This window comes from Mizuhopecten yessoensis, unplaced genomic scaffold (genome assembly GCF_002113885.1).
Source record: "Mizuhopecten yessoensis strain PY_sf001 unplaced genomic scaffold, ASM211388v2 scaffold716295, whole genome shotgun sequence".
Taxonomy (NCBI): Eukaryota; Metazoa; Mollusca; class Bivalvia; order Pectinida; family Pectinidae; genus Mizuhopecten; species Mizuhopecten yessoensis.
The window spans coordinates 319,655-343,284 of NW_018480045.1; the positions used below are offsets into that span (position 1 = coordinate 319,655).

Consider the following 23,630-nt stretch of genomic DNA (forward strand, 5'->3'; position numbering starts at 1 on the left):
ACAATCGAGACATAATAACACACTTCAAATGTTCTTTGTCAAAATACATGTCATAAAATTTCTGCCCTTACATCAAAATGAAATAATTTTCAAAATGTTTTATTAGTAATTAATTCACTCTAATACTTTTTTTTTCTAAAATCTTAATTAAAACACACAAAAATATACAAATCTGTTGCGGAAATTCTTGTTTCCAAATGACATACTTTTTTCTTTGGTGATGTTGGTTTTGATAAATTTTCCTTTTTCTTTGACTTGGCTGCCTTTGAATTCACTTTCTTCCTGTTGTCTTTAGAATCATCATTGTCCTCCTCCTCCTCCTCCTCCTCACTTTTGTCCTCCTCTTCATCACTGTCCTCCTCATCATCACTGTCTTCCTCATCTTCATTAGAGCTTGAATCACTCAGCAAGTCTCTATTTGCCATCTTGGATTTTAGATACTGCACGAAGGTTAAGAATGCAAATGCATTAATAAACTTTTCAAACATGATAATTCTAGTTGTAATACAGCATTTGATTGGTCAAAACAAACGATTTGTGACAGTATAACCGTGATACCATCTGAAATTTTCTCATTTGCATATGAAGCTTGGATGGCGATACTTAATGACTTCAATGACCCTGACCCCCTTATCTGACCCGGACATGAAACTAAACGCTAATAACATCACAACAGCACGACCCCAAAAGGTCAATGTAGCTCGGGATCACTTTGATTATTAGTGACATCACCAAGCCATAGCACAGTGACCTAGATTTGTAAAAAATGCACAAAAATAAGTAACTACTAGGGTAATCAATGATTCAGTGAGATATGTTAGCTCTAGAGTGAAGTATTATCATATAAACTGTAGGCTAGCAGACTATAGGTTGGTCATGTTTACTTGTGACCTTGCCATTTTTAAAATTATTAGGTGGCCCCAGTATGGACCATTTTGCATGTTTACAGGTCATAGCATAATATTACCATCACTATAACGACAGGTAGCAAGGAACCCGATGTTAACACATCATAGCACAATATTACCATCACTATAACGACAGGAAGCAAGGTACCCGATGTTAACACATCATAGCATAATATTACCGTCACTATAACGACAGGTAGCAAAGTAAACGATGTTTACACGTCATAACATAATATTACCATCACTATAACGACAGGAAGCAAGGTACCCGATGTTAACACGTCATAACATAATATTACCATCACTATAACCACAGGTAGCAAGGTTCCTGATGTTTACACATCGTAGAATAATATTACCATCACTATAACGCCAGGTAGCAAGGTACCTGATGTTTACAGGTCATGACATAATATTACCATCACTATAACCACAGGTAGCAAGGTTCCTGATGTTTACACATCATAGCATAATATTACCGTCACTATAACGACAGGTAGCAAAGTACCTGATGTTTACACATCATAGCATAATATTCCCATCCCTATAACGACAGGTAGCAAAGTACCTGATGTTTACACATCATAGCATAATATTCCCATCCCTATAACGACAGGTAGCAAGGTAAACGATGTTTACACGTCATAGCATAATCTTACCATCACTATAACGACAGGTAGCCAGGTACACGATGTTTACACATCATAGGATAATATTACCATCACTATAACGCCAGGTAGCAAGGTACCTGATGTTTACAGGTCATGACATAATATTACCATCACTATAACGCCAGGTAGCAAGGTACCTGATGTTTACAGGTCATGACATAATATTACCATCACTATAACCACAGGTAGCAAGGTTCCTGATGTTTACACATCGTAGAATAATATTACCATCACTATAACGCCAGGTAGCAAGGTACCTGATGTTTACAGGTCATGACATAATATTACCATCACTATAACCACAGGTAGCAAGGTTCCTGATGTTTACACATCGTAGAATAATATTACCATCACTATAACGCCAGGTAGCAAGGTACCTGATGTTTACACATCGTAGAATAATATTACCATCACTATAACGACCGGCAGCAAGGTACACGATGTTAACACGTCATAGCATAATATTACCATAACTATAACAACAGGAAGCAAGGGACCCGATGTTAACACGTCATAGCATAATATTCCCATCACCATAACGACAGGTAGCAAGGTCCTCTATGTGTACACATCATAGGATAATATTCCCATCACTATAACGACAGGTAGCCAGGTACACGATGTTTACACATCATAGGATAATATTACCATCACTATAACGACCGGCAGCAAGGTACACGATGTTAACACGTCATAGCATAATATTCCCATCACCATAACGACAGGTAGCAAGGTACTAACACGTCATAGCATAATATTACCGTCACTATAACGACAGGTAGCAAGGAACCCGATGTTAACACGTCATAGCATAATATTCCCATCCCTATAACGACAGGTAGCAAGGTAAACGATGTTTACACGTCATAACATAATATTACCATCACTATAACAACAGGTAGCAAAGTACATGATGTTTACACGTCATAGCATAATCTTACCATCACTATAACGACAGGTACCACGGTACCTGATGTTTACACATCATAGCATAATATTTCCATCACTATAACGACAGGTAGCAAGGTACCCGATGTTAACACGTCATAGCATAATATTACCATCACCATAACGACAGGTAGCAAGGTACTCTATGTTTACACGTTGTAACGCACCAAGGTTTTGGGGCATTGCGTTCCGTCTAATTCACCGACCAGCGGGAATCCTTAAAATTATATCGGCCGCTACCGGAAATAATCAAAGGGGCTTCTGGGATAGAGCAGCCAGGTAAGCAGCACTTTTTCAGCTGTCTAAATCCAATGATTTAATTACTCTATGTCGCCCATCCTTCCAGAATTCGGGGTTGTAAACGTTTACTGAACATCCATTGTTAGGTTTTTGGTAGTATTTTTGTACTATGGCCTTAGTTTAATAGGGAAATAGCGAGGTGAACTTAGATGTATTTTTGCGGGAGACATGCCGGTCGTCATATCGTTTGAAGGAGAGATGTTAAGGATAGCACTAAGGTAGTGACTGAACATTCCCCCGCCCTTTATGTTCTGGGCATGCCGTGGTTGTTTCTATGAGCGGTAGGCTCCTCTAGCCCACATGAAGGTGTGTGGCGGAACATAGAAGGGTTAACGGAAAAGCTATTGAGCGGAAGTGATAGCCGCATGTCCTCGTGCACGTGTTATCTCGAGGAGGGCTTTAGCAAGGTACCCGATGTTAACACGTCATAACATAATATTACCATCACTATAATGACAGGTAGCAAGGTACCCGATGTTTACACGTCAAAGCATAATATTACCCTCACTATAACGACAGGTAGCAAGGTACCCGATGTTAACACGTCATAACATAATATTACCATCACTATAACGACAGGTAGCAAAGTACACGATGCTAACACGTCATAGCATAATATTACCATCACCATAACGACAGGTAGCAAGGTACTCTATGTTTACACGTCATAGCATAATATTACCAGCACTATAACAACAGGAAGCAAGGTACCCGATGTTAACACGTCATAACATAATATTACCATCACTATAACGACAGGTAGCAAAGTACACGATGCTAACACGTCATAGCATAATATTACCATCACCATAACGACAGGTAGCAAGGTACTCTATGTTTACACGTCATAGCATAATATTACCAGCACTATAACAACAGGAAGCAAGGTACCCGATGTTAACACGTCATAGCATAATATTACCATCACTATAATGACAGGTAGCAAGGTCCCCGATGTTTACACGTCAAAGCATAATATTACCCTCACTATAACGACAGGTAGCAAGGTACCCGATGTTTACATGTCAAAGCATAATATTACCATCACTATAACGACAGGGAGCAAAGTACACGATGCTAACACGTCATAGCATAATATTACCATCACCATAACGACAGGTAGCAAGGTACTCTATGTTTACACGTCATAGCATAATATTACCATCACTATAACGACAGGTAGCAAGGTCCCCGATGTTTACACGTCAAAGCATAATATTACCAGGTACACGATGTTTACACGTCATAGCATAATATTCCCATCACTATAACGACAGGTAGCAAAGTACACTATGCTAACACGTCATAGCATAATATTACCATCACCATAACGACAGGTAGCAAGGTACTCTATGTTTACACGTCATAGCATAATATTACCAGCACTATAACAACAGGAAGCAAGGTACCCGATGTTAACACGTCATAACATAATATTACCATCACTATAACGACAGGTAGCAAAGTACACTATGCTAACACGTCATAGCATAATATTACCATCACCATAACGACAGGTAGCAAGGTACTCTATGTTTACACGTCATAGCATAATATTACCATCACTATAATGACAGGTAGCAAGGTCCCCGATGTTTACACGTCAAAGCATAATATTCCCATCACTATAACGACAGGTAGCAAAGTACACGATGCTAACACGTCATAGCATAATATTACCATCACCATAACGACAGGTAGCAAGGTACTCTATGTTTACACGTCATAGCATAATATTACCAGCACTATAACAACAGGAAGCAAGGTACCCGATGTTAACACGTCATAACATAATATTACCATCACTATAATGACAGGTAGCAAGGTCCCCGATGTTTACACGTCAAAGCATAATATTCCCATCACTATAACGACAGGTAGCAAAGTACACTATGCTAACACGTCATAGCATAATATTACCATCACTATAACGACAGGTAGCAAGGTACCCGATGTTTACACATCAAAGCATGAGTCTTCCACCTTGCTGGTACATTGTAATATTGATAATAATTTTCTAAGAATATCATATTTTCTCTATTTTTTCTGCATATTTTACCTCTGCATCTGAAACATCTGCTTTTGTTGCGGTCTTTTCTTTTTCTTTTATGATTTTCACTTCTGTAATTCATAGAAAAGAATATAACTTGAATGAAGATAACAAGAATGCTCTTTGAATACAAAAAATGAAGAAGATGTTCATAATGTTAACATTGTTAAGAATGTATACACGTAACCGAGTCATTACTTGTCAACAGAAATAAATATTGTAATAGTTTGCTCATGTAACAACCAATGTTAGATTTTTTTAATGGAAAATAAAAATGTCCATTTCATGCAAAGGAACTTATCTTATTATTTGAAATAACGTATTTTTAACTTTTTTAAAGTTCTTAATTGTGTATTTACTTAGCGTTTAACTTGTTAACGCTTTGGTATCTATGACAACGGTATCCAATATATCCAATATACTGTGAAATGACTAGTTTTCATGGGGTTTTGATTTTGTGGGTAATCTTCATCCACAAATTCATAGGTCCAAGCAATTCTTTGTTTAAGTGTGAACTCGTAATCCACGAATTCATGTATAAATATAATAAATAAAAAAAATGTTTGATAACCAATGCTTTGATTAAAAAAGATCTCCTTCACTTCTCGAAATACCAATTTTTTAATTTGATCAGTAAGACAGTCTTGTTATTTATTTAAATGTAAGGTGGATGATTACCTGAAGTTTTCATTTGAAACAGTGTCTTTGTAAATGATGATGAAAATACAGTAATACACTGTAACTACAAAGCAAACATACAAAAATCCATCTTTGTTTTGTTTACTTCTTTATAAATTACTTACTTTTACTTTTCTCATCTTTGACATCAACATCTTTTTCATCAGCCTCATCTTCCTCGTCTTCCTCTTCCATGTGATCATCTTCCTCCTCTTCCTCATCAGAGGATTGGTCTTTCGGAACTTGTGGCATCACAACATCTGCATCGTTATCCCAGACCGACTTTTTACCTGTTCTCTTGTGAGCAGCCATAAACTCCTCAAAGCCAGGGTCATCCTTCAACTGTAGGTAAACACAGGTAAAACTATCAATTACACACTGGAATAAACTCCTCAAAGCTGGGGTCATCCTTCAACTGTAGGTAAACACAGGTAAAAATATAAATTACACACTGGAATAAACTCCTCAAAGCTGGGGTCATCCTTAAGCTTCAACTGTAAGTAAACACAGGTAAAAAATATCAATTATACACTGGAATAAACTCCTCAAAGCCAGGGTCATCCTTCAACTGTAGGTAAACACAGGTAAAAATATAAATTACACACTGGAAAAAACTCCTCAAAGCCAGGGTCATCCTTCAACTGTAAGTAAACACAGGTAAAAAATATCAATTATACACTGGAATAAACTCCTCAAAGCCAGGTTCATCCTTCAACTGTAAGTAAACACAGGTAAAAATATCAATAACACACTGGAATTACCTACCCTTATGGCCATCTTTATGACTCCTTGGCTAAATTTATCTCAAGCTTTGGTATCAAAGATGGACTAAAGGGCCGTAGCTTTGTGTTCAGTGGGCAGAGGACACCAATTCAGAATATGACATTCCAATTTCTCTACTTTTATAAGTAAAGGAAGTTTGGTGAATGTAGGAAGAATAACATGCAAGTTATGCTCCAGATAATCTTAGGTATAAAAAACCTGAACAAAGGGCAATAATTTTGTATCGAGTTTGGCAGGGGACCTGATTTTAGTACATGCAACTCAGCCTTCCAAAGACATTAAAGTATAGTAAGTTTGGTGAATAAAGTGAAATAACAAGAAGGTTATTCTCCAGTAAAAGTTTGACATAAATGTTCAACAACGTGGTTTAACTCTGCCAAAAACTAAATGTAACAAATTTTAAAATGCGAGCTGGTTCCAGCTATTCTTGTAAGGAATGTTTGTGTCAAGTTTTGTAAAATATGTCTATTTAATAAGGAAGATAAGTGATGACTAGAAAAAGTAAATATATATAAATATTTATCCCATAATGTACTGTGTTATCCAGTGAATATACCAATGTCATAATTTTTTGCGTATTAACCAATGTAATATAACCTATCAGCCCTGTGATTGGTTGTAAGTTCCAATTGTTTCAATTGTGACGTCACACCTAGGAGAAGTATATGACGTCACAGACTTACGCACTGGAGTCAAAACGGCGGCTTTTTACATTTCAAGGTTGCATGAAAATTGTTGTTTTACACAAATAAATGCCACAAATCTTGATTATGTGATAAAAAGGATCTTTCAATCGTTTTCATTTCATATGAAATTTATGAAACTCGTCACAAATTGTTCATTTTAGCGCGCCAGAGGCTCGCTAAATTGAAAAATTCTTAAGACTTGTTTCATAAATCTCATATGAAATGGAAACTCATGTAAGATCCTATATATATGTATATATATATATAAAAAATAAATAGAAAAAGTTAATGGACAGATGGATGAATAGTATATGACCCATCATTGATGGCATATAAAAATACAATATTTCCCTTTAAATTATTAACAACATTTCTTACATTTGCTGTAAAAATTCCTTCTATAGGAAGAAATTTGTAATTAAATCAAGTCTAACGTCTAACATGTTCTAATGAACATTGATCATAACACTTGGCAACGGAACTTTAAATAATAACAATATACGATTCACATTATCAAAAATCAAACAACCACAATTTAAATCACAATTCGGTCATTATACATACATCACCCAGCATCTCCTCCAAGGCTTTTTCTTTAGCAGTCTTCTTCTTCTCTTTTTTTTGCTAAAACAAATTACAAAGAAACCTTTGATCAATACATACCGTAAATGATTGTATTCAAATTAAATACCTGGATCATAATTTAGTTCAAATTTGAAGTCTCTTAATTTAAAAATTACTATATTCATTTACTGAACACTATAACAAAAATTTAAAACCTCAGATACTTTGCTATAAATTTTAAATACAGCATTTTCTCCAAAACTGTGCATCATTATTTGAAAGTGTGCAGGGTCTTTATAATGATTTATGACCTCATACTTATTAATTTTGGGATGTGGACTTAAATTCTCACTTGTATCCTTACCTTTGGTGTAAGCTTATTGTTCTGCTTAGCTACCTCAGCCTCTAATTCCTTTAGAGCTTTCATCTTTTTCTGGAAGGCAGAGCTATCAGCGGCATACTTACTCCAGGACCGTGGCTTTCTGGCATCACCCAAATCTGCTGCAACCTCCACCTGCAGGGAATTTAAATGAAATCTTCATGTTCTAAAAAATATATTTGTTAAATGTTTTACATATAGACAATAGAATTACTGAGAAACAAAAAAGTTAACAGTATTAACTCATTCACCCCTTAGGACACATTTGAACTCTTCCCATTCAAAGGTTGGAATGATCCATTATGAAATTTCAGGGGTGAATGAGTTAATGTTATTATTAAAGCAAAATATGGAATTCCAATCACATTATGATAGTCTAGTTAAGTACAGATTTTCTTTTTCTTTCCGATTACAAATGAGCAATGCATTGTATTCCGTCTTTGCGTATTGCAGAGTTATCTTCTCTTGGGAGCAGGGATTGATTGTTACGTCACTTGTTTGTGAGAGTAACGTCATCAATTTTTGAGAAAATGACATAATTTTTGCGCACAAACCAATGACGTAACAATCAATACCTGCTCCCTAGAGAAGATAACTCTGCAATACGCAAAGACGGAATTACATGTGATACAAACCAACTTCAATCATCATAAAAGTGCTACATAGAAACACAGAATGACAGCTGTCCTAGCATTTTTTTATCAAAACAAAATAAGGTATTTGATAGGGATAAACTCTACCAGGCTTTAAGACAATCAGATATAAATGTGATTGATATAAGTTGTCCAGACACAAATGTAAATTTGATGATACTGCAGGAGGTTGCAGATTGTATTAAACAGTATTGGATGGATTTTGCTCAACATTGAAATTGGTCTCACATTTTGTAGATTGTAGACTCTTGAGAATTTTTTAAGTTTAAGTCTGATGATATTTAGGGAAATGATTTCACAAAATACCCAGTTAATAGATTGACAAAAAAGGGCTGTAATATGATACATGTTTGTCATATCAAGACCAACATGCATATTCTTTAAGTCTGTGCCTGTACAAACCTTTTGCAAGACAACTCTGAAGTTGATATAAAAAGTTAAGACTGAAGCAACAGTATCCTGTCATAATAAAGAAACTGAAGAAAGTTTACCGTAATTTTGGATGCATCAATAAAAGTTTCATTAAAGTGGTTGATAGCATATTGAGCTTCTTCTTCAGTTCTGTATCCAATGAATGCAAACTTTCTGAATCGTCCGTCTTTTGTGAACTTCATACTACAGTCTGTAATCGTGCCATTCTTTCCAAATTCAGATTTAAGCCTTTCCTCCTTCATCTGAAACAAGAAGATATGGAGACACAATGTTTAAGAGGGGTACATGTACATTTGATATACAATTCACATATATATAACAAATCAAACCTCAGTTGGGCATTTATAGCAACATATCATTTAAACAAATCTCATTAATTGAATGCACACATGTTTTTTGCATTTGCCGTTAATTTTTCCTCATTATAACTCACAGTCCATTCCATTTGTCTAATTTGACATTTGTATGGGGCAGTGATATTTGACCAAGAGAAGTTCTGGTGACAGAAGTGCAACACCTGTGTGACATGATATAACTCAACCTCAATTAAAAATGACTGAAAAGGTCACATTGTTTGTATAAAATAAAGATTATAGATGCCAACTAAGGGGCCACAAAAGAGGGGGATGTATTTGGGCAATTTCTTTTCCCACTTTGGAACTGAGGAATTATATTCTATATAAATCTGAGTTGAAACTGATCAAATCTCATTGGCAGTGATAATTCATCATCATAAGTTTATTTTATTGCACACATGCCAATAATCAAATGGACAATCTTTGCTGTCATCTCAGCATTTTATAAGGGACCAGGAAATATGGGTCAAGGACTACACTACCCCCGCCTTTAAAAAAAAAAAGATTTCTTATTGCGGGACGAACAATTTAAAATGTTTTCAAAAAGCGCACACATACATTGACAAGTATGTATTGAAAGTGTGTTTCTAAAATCAAGCTTTCAATTTTGTAGAAACTGCAGCAGTAACCAATCCTGTATGAGTAAAATGATGCAATGAATCCCAGAACAATTTGAAACGACTGGCAAATGAAATTAGGAAACCTTCTCTATGGCGTTGCCTAGCATGTCATAATTTAGGGGGGTTTCCAAATTAAATGAGACGGATCTCATTTTGATCTTAATTGGCTCTGCTGAAAAACAGTGATATTAGCTATTTACTAAAAATTATAATAATACTTGATTATACATTCCAGGCAGGCATTTGACTAAATCGAAAACAAACAAAAGAAGAAAGGAATGGTGACACCCCCCTGCAAAAAATACTGGATCCGCCCTTGCAGCCGATCTTCTTTTAAAACACTTTTGATGATCCGTCCCATCAAAAAAAAATACCCATATGCGCCGTTGTGGCCAAACTGATAATTAGATAGTTTTTCGACAAGTTTTTTGTGCAATATCTTCTTGTCTGAGATTGGTCAAGAGTATCTCAACTGCTATCCCTTCTCTATGTATCGATTCGTACACATCTGTCTGGGTTTGATAGGCAAATAAATACAAAAACACCTGGACCCATCACTCGGTGTTGTGGTATTTTTGTATTTTCTCTAACCCGTCAGAGAGCAAGTTTCCAAAATTCTTGCGAATCTGGCAGTTCTTATGGGTAATTTCCTCACCTTATTAGGAAGGTTTTTGATAATTATTCTTGACATGACGGTCTCCTCTTCCGATTTGCCTGTTAATTAACGGTATTGCTACTTTTATCACACGCCAGTCCTATCGCTTTCTCCACATGGCAATTTTACCGGAAGTGGAATGCTTATTCCCCTTTGAAACACTTCCGGTAGTATTTCTGTAGACGAAATAATTAACCAAAGTAATAACTTCAAAGTTTTTACGAATAAGGACAAATGCCCGCTTTTGTTGATATTGCACAGAGTTCCTTATACAATGGTTGACAATACAGTTGTGAAGATAAGACCAATTAAGGTTTGTATGGACCAGCTGCAGTGAAATAATATCATCAACTGACCTTACTCCCTACTGGTTAACTGATTTACCTACTGAAATAAATATATTTATATTGTCTAATGTTGAAAAGTATATTAATGCATCTAAACGGTTAGGATAATGTAATTAAATGTTTATATATTATCAAACTATTATATATGCTTTTCTGCATGTATATATAATTAAATGACTTATTATCTGTATTTAACTTAATTCCAACATAATTGTTGATACTCACAGTTGCTAGTCAATTTAGAGTAAGTTGGCAATTGTATGAATGTATGATTGAGCGTATGAGTGTAATATAATAATATAAATAGCTTAATAATTACATATATATATGTAATGTCATATTTACACCATCATGGAGAAGATTGATATATTTCAGGCCTTAAGCCTGTTATCTTATCCATTTATATATATGTTAATATATATATAATAAAATTTGTTATAATGGAAATGTACTGGTTATGTACATCATATGACATTGTGTAATACATGTATGCAATTGCATGAAAGGTTCCCCCTTGATCCAACAGACTGTTACACAGTGGCAACATAAGAATCTTGCTATTTTGCCTTTTGACAGATGGAGGTCTTACATTACACCAGACATCTGTCTGTCAAAATGTCAAAAGTACTAGAGGAAACTCTGGCTTATCTGAAACTGCAATCATCACTGGGAATTTGTAAACACAAATGACATATGGCTATGTGAGCGTATATCATCGTGCAGTTTAAATTCCGTTGATCAGATTTTAACCAAATTTGATCTGCATCAGCACATGCTTGGCCAAATGACTCTAAACGGAGAGTGTAGGGACAGGGGACAGTGTGTAAAAGAGAAAATGTTTGAAGTACTTTTCCTTCAGTACCAGTTAGGTTTAGTATATATAGAGCATCCTTGTCCCAGGGGAATTCTACATTATAAAACATGATTAATGAAGTCCTTGGTGATAGACAGAAAGGCCCCAGCAGAGAAGTGGAAGTATATCTTTGAATTGTTTCTTCTTTGGTACATGTACATATAACCATTTTACCCAAATTTGTTATATGGCATTCCTTGGCCTAGGACACAGTGATATAAACAGATAGGTAATTGCAACACTTTTGATGACAGAGGGACAGGACTTAATCGGGGAAATAAAATAATTCTTTAAAATTCATACACATATATTTGCTATGCAAAAAAAGACATATTACCCTATGTAATCCATATTCTTAGAATTGACCTCTGGGACCTCTTGGGACATTTTTTCCTAGCTTTATTGATGAAGGAATTTACCATGTTCCGGTTGATGTTTCCTTGGACCAAGACAACAATGTATTAAATGATTTCTTTTGTTGTCTTTTGATGTACTTCTGCCATATTTCAGCTTTAGGAGAACAATCTGTTAATTTGAGATTCACGTTCACCTCCAAGCTGCCTTTTCTAGGTGTTTGCTTTGTTTAACAAGCAACGTCGTGTATCCCCAGCTGGGCTGCTAAATGCAAACAATGTTTGAAAAAATGCTTAATAACAGACACCGGTACTGTAACAGGCAAAAGAAAAATTCAAACAGGCCAGACTAGGATATAAACTTGGAACCTCCAAACTTGAGATAGAAACTGACCAATGAGCTATAGGTATCACCCAGCCCAGTCTTAACTATACAATGATATAAACAACCTGGTAAATTGTATCTGATCTTTTTTTTAAGCTCAATTATATTTTTGAAAATTACAAAACACTAGGAATGTGTATCAGCAGTTAATTAAAAGAGAGATAAGATACATACAGTTTGTCATTATGAAACTTTACTGACGTGTATTGTAAGTAAAGGGGTTTAAATATAATTAACACCTGACAAAAATTTCACTCCTACAGAGATTATAAAATATCATACCACAGATCTAGAGCAATTGTCAGTTGAATATTGTGAAAATTGTGTATTTCAAATAACACTTTCCAAGGTGATTTGATTCAGTAGGCTGGCTCTTTTAACTTGAAGATATAATTGACTCAAAGTAGTTGACAGTACCAGATAATATTAAATGATTTATTTACTTTTCTCATCCCACTTTTTCAGCTGATAGCAGTGATCTTCAGTGGGATAACTGTTATCCTATTGATCAGTAGCATTGCCGGTAAAGAGTGGGTGGAGGTGAAATTTCACCATGACAACCGTCAAAGCATCACCTGGGGATTGTGGGATATCTGTGAGGGCGACTCCTGTTCTACAAACACAACAGGTTTGAATACATCGATGTATTGATTAACAGCCTGACTGATTAACAGTTGACTGTTCATTTGTATCTGAAAATTATAAAATTTAAAAAGCTGGTAATGTAAATGTAGTCGGTCTATAAATATTTTACATTAAAATCAGGTAATACTGTGTACAACGAAATCTTGCCCTTTGCCAGAATAATCCATATTTGCCCAGTGTTATTTCGCATCACATTAAATTACTAATTAATATTTTGTTATTCACTTATGTTCACTGTACAGACAAATTAGCCCTCATTTGGTGGGCCGAAATTAAACTGCAGCGAAACTCTCCCAGAATACAGCAGACTTTCTATACTCATTGCTTTTTGGATCAAACATATTACCTTTTGTGAATTAATCACTTATTGATTAACTGCCAAGCAGTATCTTTAAAGGTTTTAAAGATTCGATGTCTTGAAAGTATACAGTATATAAAGGGTATGAAATGGTTTCCTGTTCAATACTGGATATATTTCAGAAAGGTGGCAGAGTATCACTATCTTTGTGAGCAAAACACAGTGAAAATTATCAGTATCATCGGCCATATAGAAGTGAAATATATCCTACCCTGTATTGTCTGTTGAACTGATACCAGAGTCTCAGTGCAAGATCAAGGGTATGATAATGAAATAATCCAATAATAACTTATAGTAATTACGATGAGCTCATACTTATAATAATGACGTTAGCAGTGGCTCCTGGCTAAGAATAGTCTTCTGATCATGAAACATGTCACAAAATTTTGGAAATAGTGAACAAAAATGTGACTGATCCGTTATTGTTTGGCATAAGTGGGTCTAGCTTTAATAAGTCATTCAGTCAGAGCTGTAACAATATGTTAGGTCCCATGTTGTTTGTCATAGCTAACTCTATATTTAATACAAACTATGGTAATAAGTAATTCAGGGTCATTTTTGTTAAAAGCCTAATTAGCTAACAGTAAGTTACCAACTACAGTCTGTATTTTCAAAAACATCTAAATTCAAAGCAAAAAAATATATGTACATGTATTGGAATTCCAAAAGGTAATTCAAAGACCATTATAGCAAATTTGTTTTTAAATAACATTTCAAAAAATTGTATTTACAATTTAATAAGCTAATCTGACTTTGAACAACTCGGCGCTGATCACATGTTATTCTAAAAATTACTCTGAACAACCAGGTGATGATCTCCTGTGTTCTGTTACAGACTGGGTAAAGGTGTGTGCTACCTTCATTATCATCTCCCTCCTGATTTCTGTTACAGACTGGGTAAAGGTGTGGGCTACCTTCAGTATCATCTCCCTCCTGTTTTATGTTACAGACTGGGTAAAGGTGTGTGCTTCCTTCAGTATCAGCTCCCTCCTGTTTTCTGTTACAGACTGGTAAAGGTGTGTGCTACCCTCAGTATCATCTCCCTCCTGTGTTCTGTTCCAGACTGGGTAAAGGTGTGTGCTACCTTCCGTATCATCTCCCTCCTGTGTTCTGTTACAGACTGGGTAAAGGTGTGTTCTACCTTCAGTATCATCTCCCTCCTGTTTTCTGTTCCCGACTGGGTAAAGGTGTGTGCTACCTTCATTATCATCTCCCTCCTGATTTCTGTTACAGACTGGGTAAAGGTGTGGGCTACCTTCAGTATCATCTCCCTCCTGGTTTCTGTTACAGACTGGGTAAAGGTGTGTGCTACCGTCAGTATCATCTCCCTCCTGTGTTCTGTTCCAGACTGGGTAAAGGTGTGTGCTACCTGCAGTATCATCTCCCTCCTGTTTTCTGTTCCCGACTGGGTAAAGGTGTGTGCTACCTTCATTATCATCTCCCTCCTGATTTCTGTTACAGACTGGGTAAAGGTGTGGGCTACCTTCAGTATCATCTCCCTCCTGTTTTCTGTTCCCGACTGGGTAAAGGTGTGTGCTACCTTCCGTATCATCTCCCTCCTGTGTTCTGTTACAGACCTAATCTGACTTTGAACAACTCGGCGCTGATCACATGTTATTCTAAAAATTACTCTGAACAACCAGGTGATGATCTCCTGTGTTCTGTTACAGACTGGGTAAGGGTGTGTGCTACCTTCAGTATCATCTCACTCCTGTTTTCTGTTACAGACTGGGTAAAGGAGTGTGCTACCTTCCGTATCATCTCCCTCCTGTGTTCTGTTACAGACTGGATAAAGGTGTGTGCTACCTTCAGTATCAGCTCCCTCCTGTTTTCTGTTACAGACTGGGTAGAGGTGTGTGCTACCTTCAGTATCATCTTCCTCCTGTTTTCTGTTACAGACTGGGTAAAGGGGTGTGCTACCTTCAGTATCATCTCCCTAAAAATTACTCTGAACAACCAGGTGATGATCTCCTGTGTTCTGTTACAGACTGGGTAAAAGTTTATGCTTCCTTCAGTATCATCTCCCTCCTGTTTTATGTTACAGACTGGGTAAAGGTGTGTGCTGCCTTCAGTATCAACGCCCTCCTGTTTTCTGTTACAGACTGGGTCAAGGTGTGTGCTACCTTCAGTATCATCTCACTCCTGTTTTCTGTTACAGACTGGGTAGAGGTGTGTGCTACCTTCAGTATCATCTCACTCCTGTTTTCTGTTACAGACTGGGTAAAGGTGTGGGCTACCTTCAGTATCATCTCCCTCCTGTGTTCTGTTACAGACTGGGAAAAGGTGAGTGCTACCTTCAGTATCATCTCCCTCCTGTGTTCTGTTCCAGACTGGGTAAAGGTGTGTGCTACCTTCATTATCATCTCCCTCCTGATTTCTGTTACAGACTGGGTAAAGGTGTGGGCTACCTTCAGTATCATCTCCCTCCTGTATTCTGTTACAGACTGGGTAAAGGTGTGTTCTACCTTCAGTATCATCTCCCTCCTGTATTCCGTTACAGACTGGGTAAAGGTGTGTGCTACCGTCAGTATCATCTCCCTCCTGTGTTCTGTTACAGACTGGATAAAGGTGTGTGCTACCTTCAGTATCATCTTCCTCCTGTTTTCTGTTACAGACTGGGTAAAGGCGTGTGCTACCTTCAGTATCATCTCCCTCATGTTTTCTGTTACAGACTGGGTAAAGGTGTGTGCTCCCTTCAGTATCATCTCCCTCCTGTATTCTGTTACAGACTGGGTAAAGGTGTGGGCTACCTTCAGTATCATCTCCCTCCTGGTTTCTGTTACAGACTGGGTAAAGGTGTGTGCTACCTTCAGTATCATCTCCCTCCTGTTCAGTGTGGTGGTAGTTGGGTGTGGCATCCTCGGACTCTGTTCTCTGGATGTCCCCAGGAGAAGACTACTCTACATCATAGCTGGTGGCATTGTCACTCTTGTCGGTAAGTAATCTCCCCTGTTAATAAAAAATCAATGTAAAGACTGAACACCCAAGTTGGATTGAAACTCTTTAAAACTACTTTTTGAGTTCTTTGTTTTTACAGCAATCTTTATCAAATGAACTGCTGACTTAATATTTTTATAAAACAGAAAGTTTAGATTAAAGGTGAACCATGTTCAGTGTGCACTGTAATATTTAATGAGAATGTCTGAAAAAGATGTAGTTTATGGTCATTCCAACTTCATATATATTTACAAAACCTTACTTTTTACCTTAGAGTTCAACACAATTTGTATGCAATTAGTTTCAGTATGTATTTGAAATTAGGAGTTACTAGTAATGTTTTGGTTTTTGTTAAAACATTAATTTTAGATTATGAAAATATGTTTTGCCGAGTAGATAATTATGTAATAATTTATTATACCCCCCACAACGAAGTTAGAGGGGGTATACTGGAATCAGCATGTCTGTCAGTCTGGCTGTCTGTCGGTAAAAAAAAGTTTGTCCAGACAACACTTTCTAAAGTTATGAATCGATTTCAACGAAACTTTTCCTAATATGATAACTACCACCTTAAGTTGTGCATCCAGGTATTCTTTTTTCATTCTGGCCCTCCAAAACTATGGGGCCAATTCCAACAAAAGTTTCCAGATATGATAACTACGACCTGATGTTGTGCATCCAGTTATTTTTTTTCCAACCCTTTTTTATGGACTTATTGCCCTTTGTTGAAAAATCCTTGTCCTGACCGCTTCTCCCTATCTACTCGGTCAATTTCAAAATTTACAGATATGGTGAAGAAGTTATGGCCCTTTGTTAAAAATCTTTGTCCTGACAATTCTACCTTAACTACTAGGACGATTTCAGCAAAACTGGTTCATCTGGGCTATCAACATTTGGTTTGCAAGAATGTTTTGCCATTGGGAGGGAGTACAGGAAGTATGTCTGTTACCTATATACTTAAATAAGTGTACAGCTCAGTGAATAAAGAAATCATTACTGGTGAGAGACTTATGGATTGCTTTGCAATGCTTAACCTTACTTAGCTTTTAGCTTACAGTTCTGGTTTATATAGAAGCAGGGGGTATTAGATCGCCTTTGGCTTACAGTTCTAGTTGAATATGTATTTTTTTAAATATAAATTAATAATCTCCTCTCATGGCCCTCAATCCGTCCTGTTACAGCTTTATCAGACCTGCTGTCTCTGATCATTTTTCCGATCAAGTTTCGTGAGTCAGTCCAGATGTTTGTCAACATTAAGCGCTGGGACTTTGACTGGACCTATGGCTTTGGTTGGGGAGGATTCATCTTTTCTATTGCTGCTGCTGTCTTCTTCTTCCTGCCAATTGACGATAACCACATGGAGTCCAAACCTTTCTAGCTATACATATAATTTGTTCAAGATAAAATTCTGATTGGAGGCAAAAATCACTATTCCATATCACCGGCATCTCATTGATTCTAGTTAGAGGTTTAACAAATTTCAGCTAGCTCTGATTTTAAACTGAAAAATATTTTGTCCAAATTATATAATAATCTTAATATTTTTATGGTGCTACTTTTGTGACAGGTCAAAAACTATTGTCAACAGGTGGTCGTCAGAGGAATACTATCATATCATTTGCTTGGTTAGTATGTCGTGTCCCCTTTGTAGAAAGTGGTATATATTGTATAAGAGCTAGTTTTTCTTATAATAAGATTCGGGCCATACATTTTAACCTGTTAAGATAAATGGTGTCTTGATGAAATTCGAAGTATACCTGCATCATCCTCAAAAAGTGTGAAATGCAATGTAATTAGGTCACTGTGACCTTCACCTCTTGGTAAAAGGTCAAATCTTTTCTGGGCTGTACATTTTATACCCCTTAAGATAACTTCATGAAACTTGAAGAACTTTATTACTAAGTCATCCACAGAAAGCAAGACTCTTCACTGTATTTAGGTCACTTTGACCTTCACCTTTAGGTCAAAAGTAAAATAAAGTCAAAACTTTTAGTTAATAAACTGTTGAAAATAATTTTGTACAAAATTTTAAAGTATACCCGATTCATCAAGATCTGTGCACAGCACTATATAAGTAACTGATCTTCACCTCAAGGTCATATATAAGTGCATTACACTAATTGACTTAAGAGAGGAGACATTTTTTGTACACAAAAACAAATGTAATTATTTAGTTTATTAGTATTATTACACAATTTCCTGGCTTTTTTACAGAGAAGGCCTCTATTTGGTTGTGCATCATGTTGTTTTCTTGTCCTTTGTTTTGTTGTTATCTTGGTTTAGTTGTTCATATAACTGTTTATAACTGAATAGATGGTTTTCTCTATTTTCAAAATATGTTTTTATGTAACAAACTAGAATCGTATAGGAATGTTTATTATGATACTTGTCCTCAGTGAAATTATCATGCATGCTGATTTTATTAGGAATTTCAATAATTATGAAATTATACAATATTTACAACACTTGCTTTTGCTTTTGCATATAATACCATGTCTGATTTATTTTGTTTTCATTTCTTACATTTTTTCCTTATTATTCAATAAAAATTACTTTTCTTCAAAACTCTGATAGCAAATTAAAAAAGTGTTAATTTCTTTTCAAATATTTTCAGAAAACATTTTAAAAATAATATGACTGCCTTTGGTGAAATTCAGTAATTTTTAATCTGGTAACAATCACCGGTGATTTTGTGGTTTCTTCCTTACAATACATTTACATTGCTTTTTTCTGTTTTAATTATTCTTGTTCATGTACATTTATTTTGTTTTTATACAACGAATGTCTCCAGTATTTAATTTTTTACAAGTCTTCAAACATTCCAGGGGTTGTGTGTAACCATTCAATTATTGACACAAGAAATAATTATCTGAATTAAACAAAATCTTTTTTTCAATTGTTATCACTCCTGATGTTTATTTTCTGTGCATGTTGTATTTCACATTTAGGAATTTTACACCGATACTTTTATTTCCTTAAAAAATAATTAGCTTTTAATGTATATGTTTAAAATATGAATTTTGTTTTTTTTATGTGCACCATTGAATTATGAGCTAAGAAAGACGGTTTTCTAAGATCACTCTTCATTCAAGTCAAGTTCCTATAAAATCTCGGAAAAGACATTGAAATGAATATAGATTTACTTTCTGTTATAAACTGATATTGTTTACTCTCAGTGTGAATTTGCGTCTCATTCTTCTTGTTGTCAAACATTTGTTTATGTATTAATTTAAAAATACCATCTTCTGTTGAAAAATGTTGAAAAATCAGAAAGCACCACTTTTTATTTATACTGAACTCAACATAATTTAAAGGGATTGAAGATTGTATTTCTGTCTCAATTTATGAAATGTGCTAGATTTGTTTTAATATTGTTATTTTGCTCATTTACAAGCATATTGTTAAACTTACATACAAAGGTGTGTATTCAGTAATGATCTGTTCTAAATGTTTCATTATTTACATGCGTATCTAAAACCCAAATTATTGCAAACAATTTGAAATTTGTCATCACTTGGATATTACTAATCAAACAATTAAGTTAATTTTGAGATTGTGTACACAATATTTGTCTTCTATTATTAATTGTTGATTTTTACTATGTTGAAAGTTAGAAAGGTTGCAAAGGCTGTTCATTTTAATTTGATCACTTTGGGATTATTGAAAAAGATTCTTTACACATGAATCCTCTAGTTTACCAGTGGTTTCCAATCTGTAATCATAGTGAACTATCACGATCATTGCTTTCTTATTTTGATGTTTTATGCTGGACTTGTGGCCGTCTCCACCTTTCATCATGGTCACCGTAAATAGCGTATGATCATGTTTTCCTCAATTAGGCGCTTAACATAACACACACATAATAGGAGTATGAGAATGGTTGTGAAAAAGACACTTTACTGTTCAATGTATTTTTCTTAAAAGGCTTTTTTAAAACCTTTTGAATTTTTAAAGCTTTTATTTTTAAATAAAAGGATTTTGTTAAGAGACCACTTTTTCAAATCTTTGACAGGAAATTTTCTATCTGATTTTTGCAATAGAAAATTTACTCCATGAAATTTACATTGAACAGAAAGTAAATATTTTGTAAAATAGAACTATTATTATATGAAGTGTAATATTTATACATTTGGTTGTGGTCTGTAGATGTTTAGTGAGTTTGTTATTGTTGTTAATATTTGTGTGATCCTATATTATGTAGCGTTTATTCCTGTATCTCCACATCTCCCACAGCTTCAGATTTACTGGTACATGTACTGGTATACCTTGCAAGGACCTCCTCATAAGACACAAACATTCAGCTCCCTCAGCATGGATGATGAATTCGTAAGGTTATGTTATGGACCATGTATTTGTGCTAAATTTTTCACACAAACTACAGCATAATCTGCTATATATATATTCAATGTATTTGTATGTATGCCAAAGCCTTGTCGTAACTACCTCTAGTCTGCCAATGCTTTCACACCATGATTTATAACTAGGTTCATATAGAATTCTCTCAATGTGATTTTGTTTTGATTGTTATCAATTCTTCAAAAAAACAATACACCTTTCAACTTGTTATTCAATCAAGAGTTTTGAAATTTGTTATATGTGTGTTATATTGTTAAATGTCAGATAACGGAAAATTTAAACACAACTTTTATGTGATATACACATGTACATCTTGGTTATGCTTATAAACATGGCTGTTTGTTTCTTAATTTTGTTCTCAATTAAAAAAAGTACATACAGTATATCATAATTTTCATACTTTTACAACAGGTATGTTGAATTTTATATAAAAAAAAAAAATGGATACCTATTTCTACCGTGAGTAAACTTGTGTTAAGAATCATTAATGGTAAATAGAAATATTGGTAATCGTTTGGATGTGTTTTGGTGACATTTAGATAAACATTGTACCTATTTTACATAGAGTTACATAAGCAGTTTATTGTAACGATTGTAATGAACATTTCTAACAGTCATAAAATTTCTATACCAAAACTTAAAGAATACATGTATTCTTACATATTTACAGTATTAGTGAACTTTGTTTTTTAAATCAATGAGAACTTAAACTTTTTAAAGTTTTTCTCTGAATCTCATTAAAATTACCTCCACTACATTTTTGAACTTTTTTTCCAAACACTTTAAATAACGTCCGCATGAATAATGTTGGTTTTATTTGGGATATTTAATTGTTAGTCATATTATTATGTGTCTGATTATTTTTACCAAGGAGTATTAAATATACATTACATTTGTGTTCAATCAGTGCTAACTGAATTTATTATTGTTAAAAATGTTGTAATTATGTATGACTCTTTATTGTGTTGTTTCTGCAAATTGATCAGATATTCTGAATCAAATATGAAAAATATTATAATTAATACATAAAAAAATAAAATTGAAGGGAAATATTTTTATTGTAATACAGTAAAAATATATTTTCATCTTCATCATGTACATTCTGAAAATGCTAGGTTTAATGAAACAGATGTACAGGACTCCCACTCTGGTATAATATATATAAATATCGGTAACATTGTTCTCTTTATCGGGCCCTGTATAATTATTAATATTTAATATTTGTTGATGGGGTCTGTAACCTCTATTTATTTCAGTGATAAGGCTTATATATATATATAGTGATGTCTTGATTTACAGCTTAGATTTGCTGTAAAGCCACGCCCCATGTTTCCTTTGAATAAATCATGTGATTTTAATAAAAGGGGAAAAAAACATGAACTAGAAAGTTACAAATCAAAAGAAGTATTTGTAAATCTCTAGGGTAAGAGTAATTGATATCGAGGAAGCTGTAGACAGGAACCCTATTATACTTTCACAATATATCAAACCCCTGTACATATTTAAAGTTAATAGCACAGTTTGATTTCAACCTTGTGTACAGAAATCAAGCTATATTTCAATGTTGCATTCCTAGGTGTTTGAAGTGCTGAAATGAGTGACAATTATGATTCAAAGGTATTACTGAATAGGAACTAAATCAGGTATAACTAATCCAGGACAGATTACCTCCCCTTCTTACAACCCACTGACAGTACCGTATTGTACCGATGATAAGCCCAGGGGACCTGTACATGAAAACATGTCAAAAGTAGGAAAGTGTTCCAACACATCCTGCTAGTTTAGCTTAACATGTATTGCACAACATACAACAATACAAAAAAATAAAATTTTGACCGATGCTGACGAACTTGAAAAAGGGGGATGGGCTTATTATGCACAGAAAGTAAGGAAAAATGGGGATGGGATTATCATCTGTAAGATACGGTATTGATATGTGTAAAATGCATAGGTTAAAGCATTCTGAGCAGTTGAATTTGAGCAAAAAGTGAATAGTAGGGATCAAGTTCTATTGATTTTAAAAAGACAGATCTAGAGTCTCTTTAAATAGGTTGACTTAAAAATTGTGGTTTTGTTTAAACAATATTACTTTTATTGTGGTTTAAATGAATAGGACTTTATGTCAGCACAATGTGGAAAACAAGATGTTTATGTTTTTCATGGGGAATACATGTGATGTCTTTTCATGAAAAAATATCTTTTCAGGGGAAAATAGGTGATCTGCCTTGATTATGTCTGTCTGGACTCCAACTAAGTGATGCATTTTTTCATGTTCAACTTTTGAAATCCACTATAAAAAACAATCCATATACTGATTTTAACCTACATGGTATATTTTATTTACCAGTGTTGCAAATGTTAGCCAATGATGAAATGTTTACATTCAACTTTTTTGTACACAGAACAAAATATTCACCAATGCACAGTTTGTCTATTATGTCCTCATTTGATGTGCTTTCAGCCATGCAGCAATGTGTGATCAGTATACTGGCACGTCACGTTTCAAATCTGTGCTATTTATTGTAATGAAAATGTTGCCAACATGAACAGCAAAAAAAATAAAGGATGTTTTGTATTTAAAATATGTGTTACTTATGATCAGTGAGCTTGTTTTAAATTTAATCATGCAATGACACATGTCACCAATTTCAAGGATTTCCATCTAATTCCATTATTCAAAGTGTAGGCGAAACTACAAGCAGAAGAAGAGATT

General features: G+C 34.8%; 2 protein-coding genes across 2 annotated transcripts in view; one reads left to right on the forward strand and one right to left on the reverse strand.

The window, feature by feature from the left end:
• LOC110442744 (probable RNA-binding protein 19) overlaps window positions 1-10,843 on the reverse strand; it is a 28,083-nt gene extending 17,240 nt beyond the window's left edge. Inside the window, exons 1-7 of the mRNA XM_021486493.1 lie at window positions 10,684-10,843; window positions 9,112-9,294; window positions 7,953-8,102; window positions 7,589-7,648; window positions 5,681-5,897; window positions 4,887-4,948; window positions 207-440 (exon numbers count right to left, since the gene is read on the reverse strand). Coding sequence (XP_021342168.1) covers window positions 207-440; window positions 4,887-4,948; window positions 5,681-5,897; window positions 7,589-7,648; window positions 7,953-8,102; window positions 9,112-9,294; window positions 10,684-10,719 — 942 coding nt within the window. The 5' untranslated portion in view covers window positions 10,720-10,843. The remainder of the gene's footprint in view (window positions 1-206; window positions 441-4,886; window positions 4,949-5,680; window positions 5,898-7,588; window positions 7,649-7,952; window positions 8,103-9,111; window positions 9,295-10,683) is intronic.
• An 8-nt stretch (window positions 10,844-10,851) lies between these two features.
• Window positions 10,852-23,499, forward strand: LOC110442745 (transmembrane protein 47-like). The gene is made up of 4 exons (XM_021486494.1): window positions 10,852-10,996; window positions 13,087-13,249; window positions 16,410-16,559; window positions 17,743-23,499. The coding sequence occupies exons 1-4, from the start codon at window positions 10,958-10,960 to the stop codon at window positions 17,937-17,939; spliced, it is 549 nt and encodes a 182-aa protein (XP_021342169.1). The 5' UTR covers window positions 10,852-10,957; the 3' UTR covers window positions 17,940-23,499.
• Window positions 23,500-23,630: the final 131 nt, after the last annotated feature.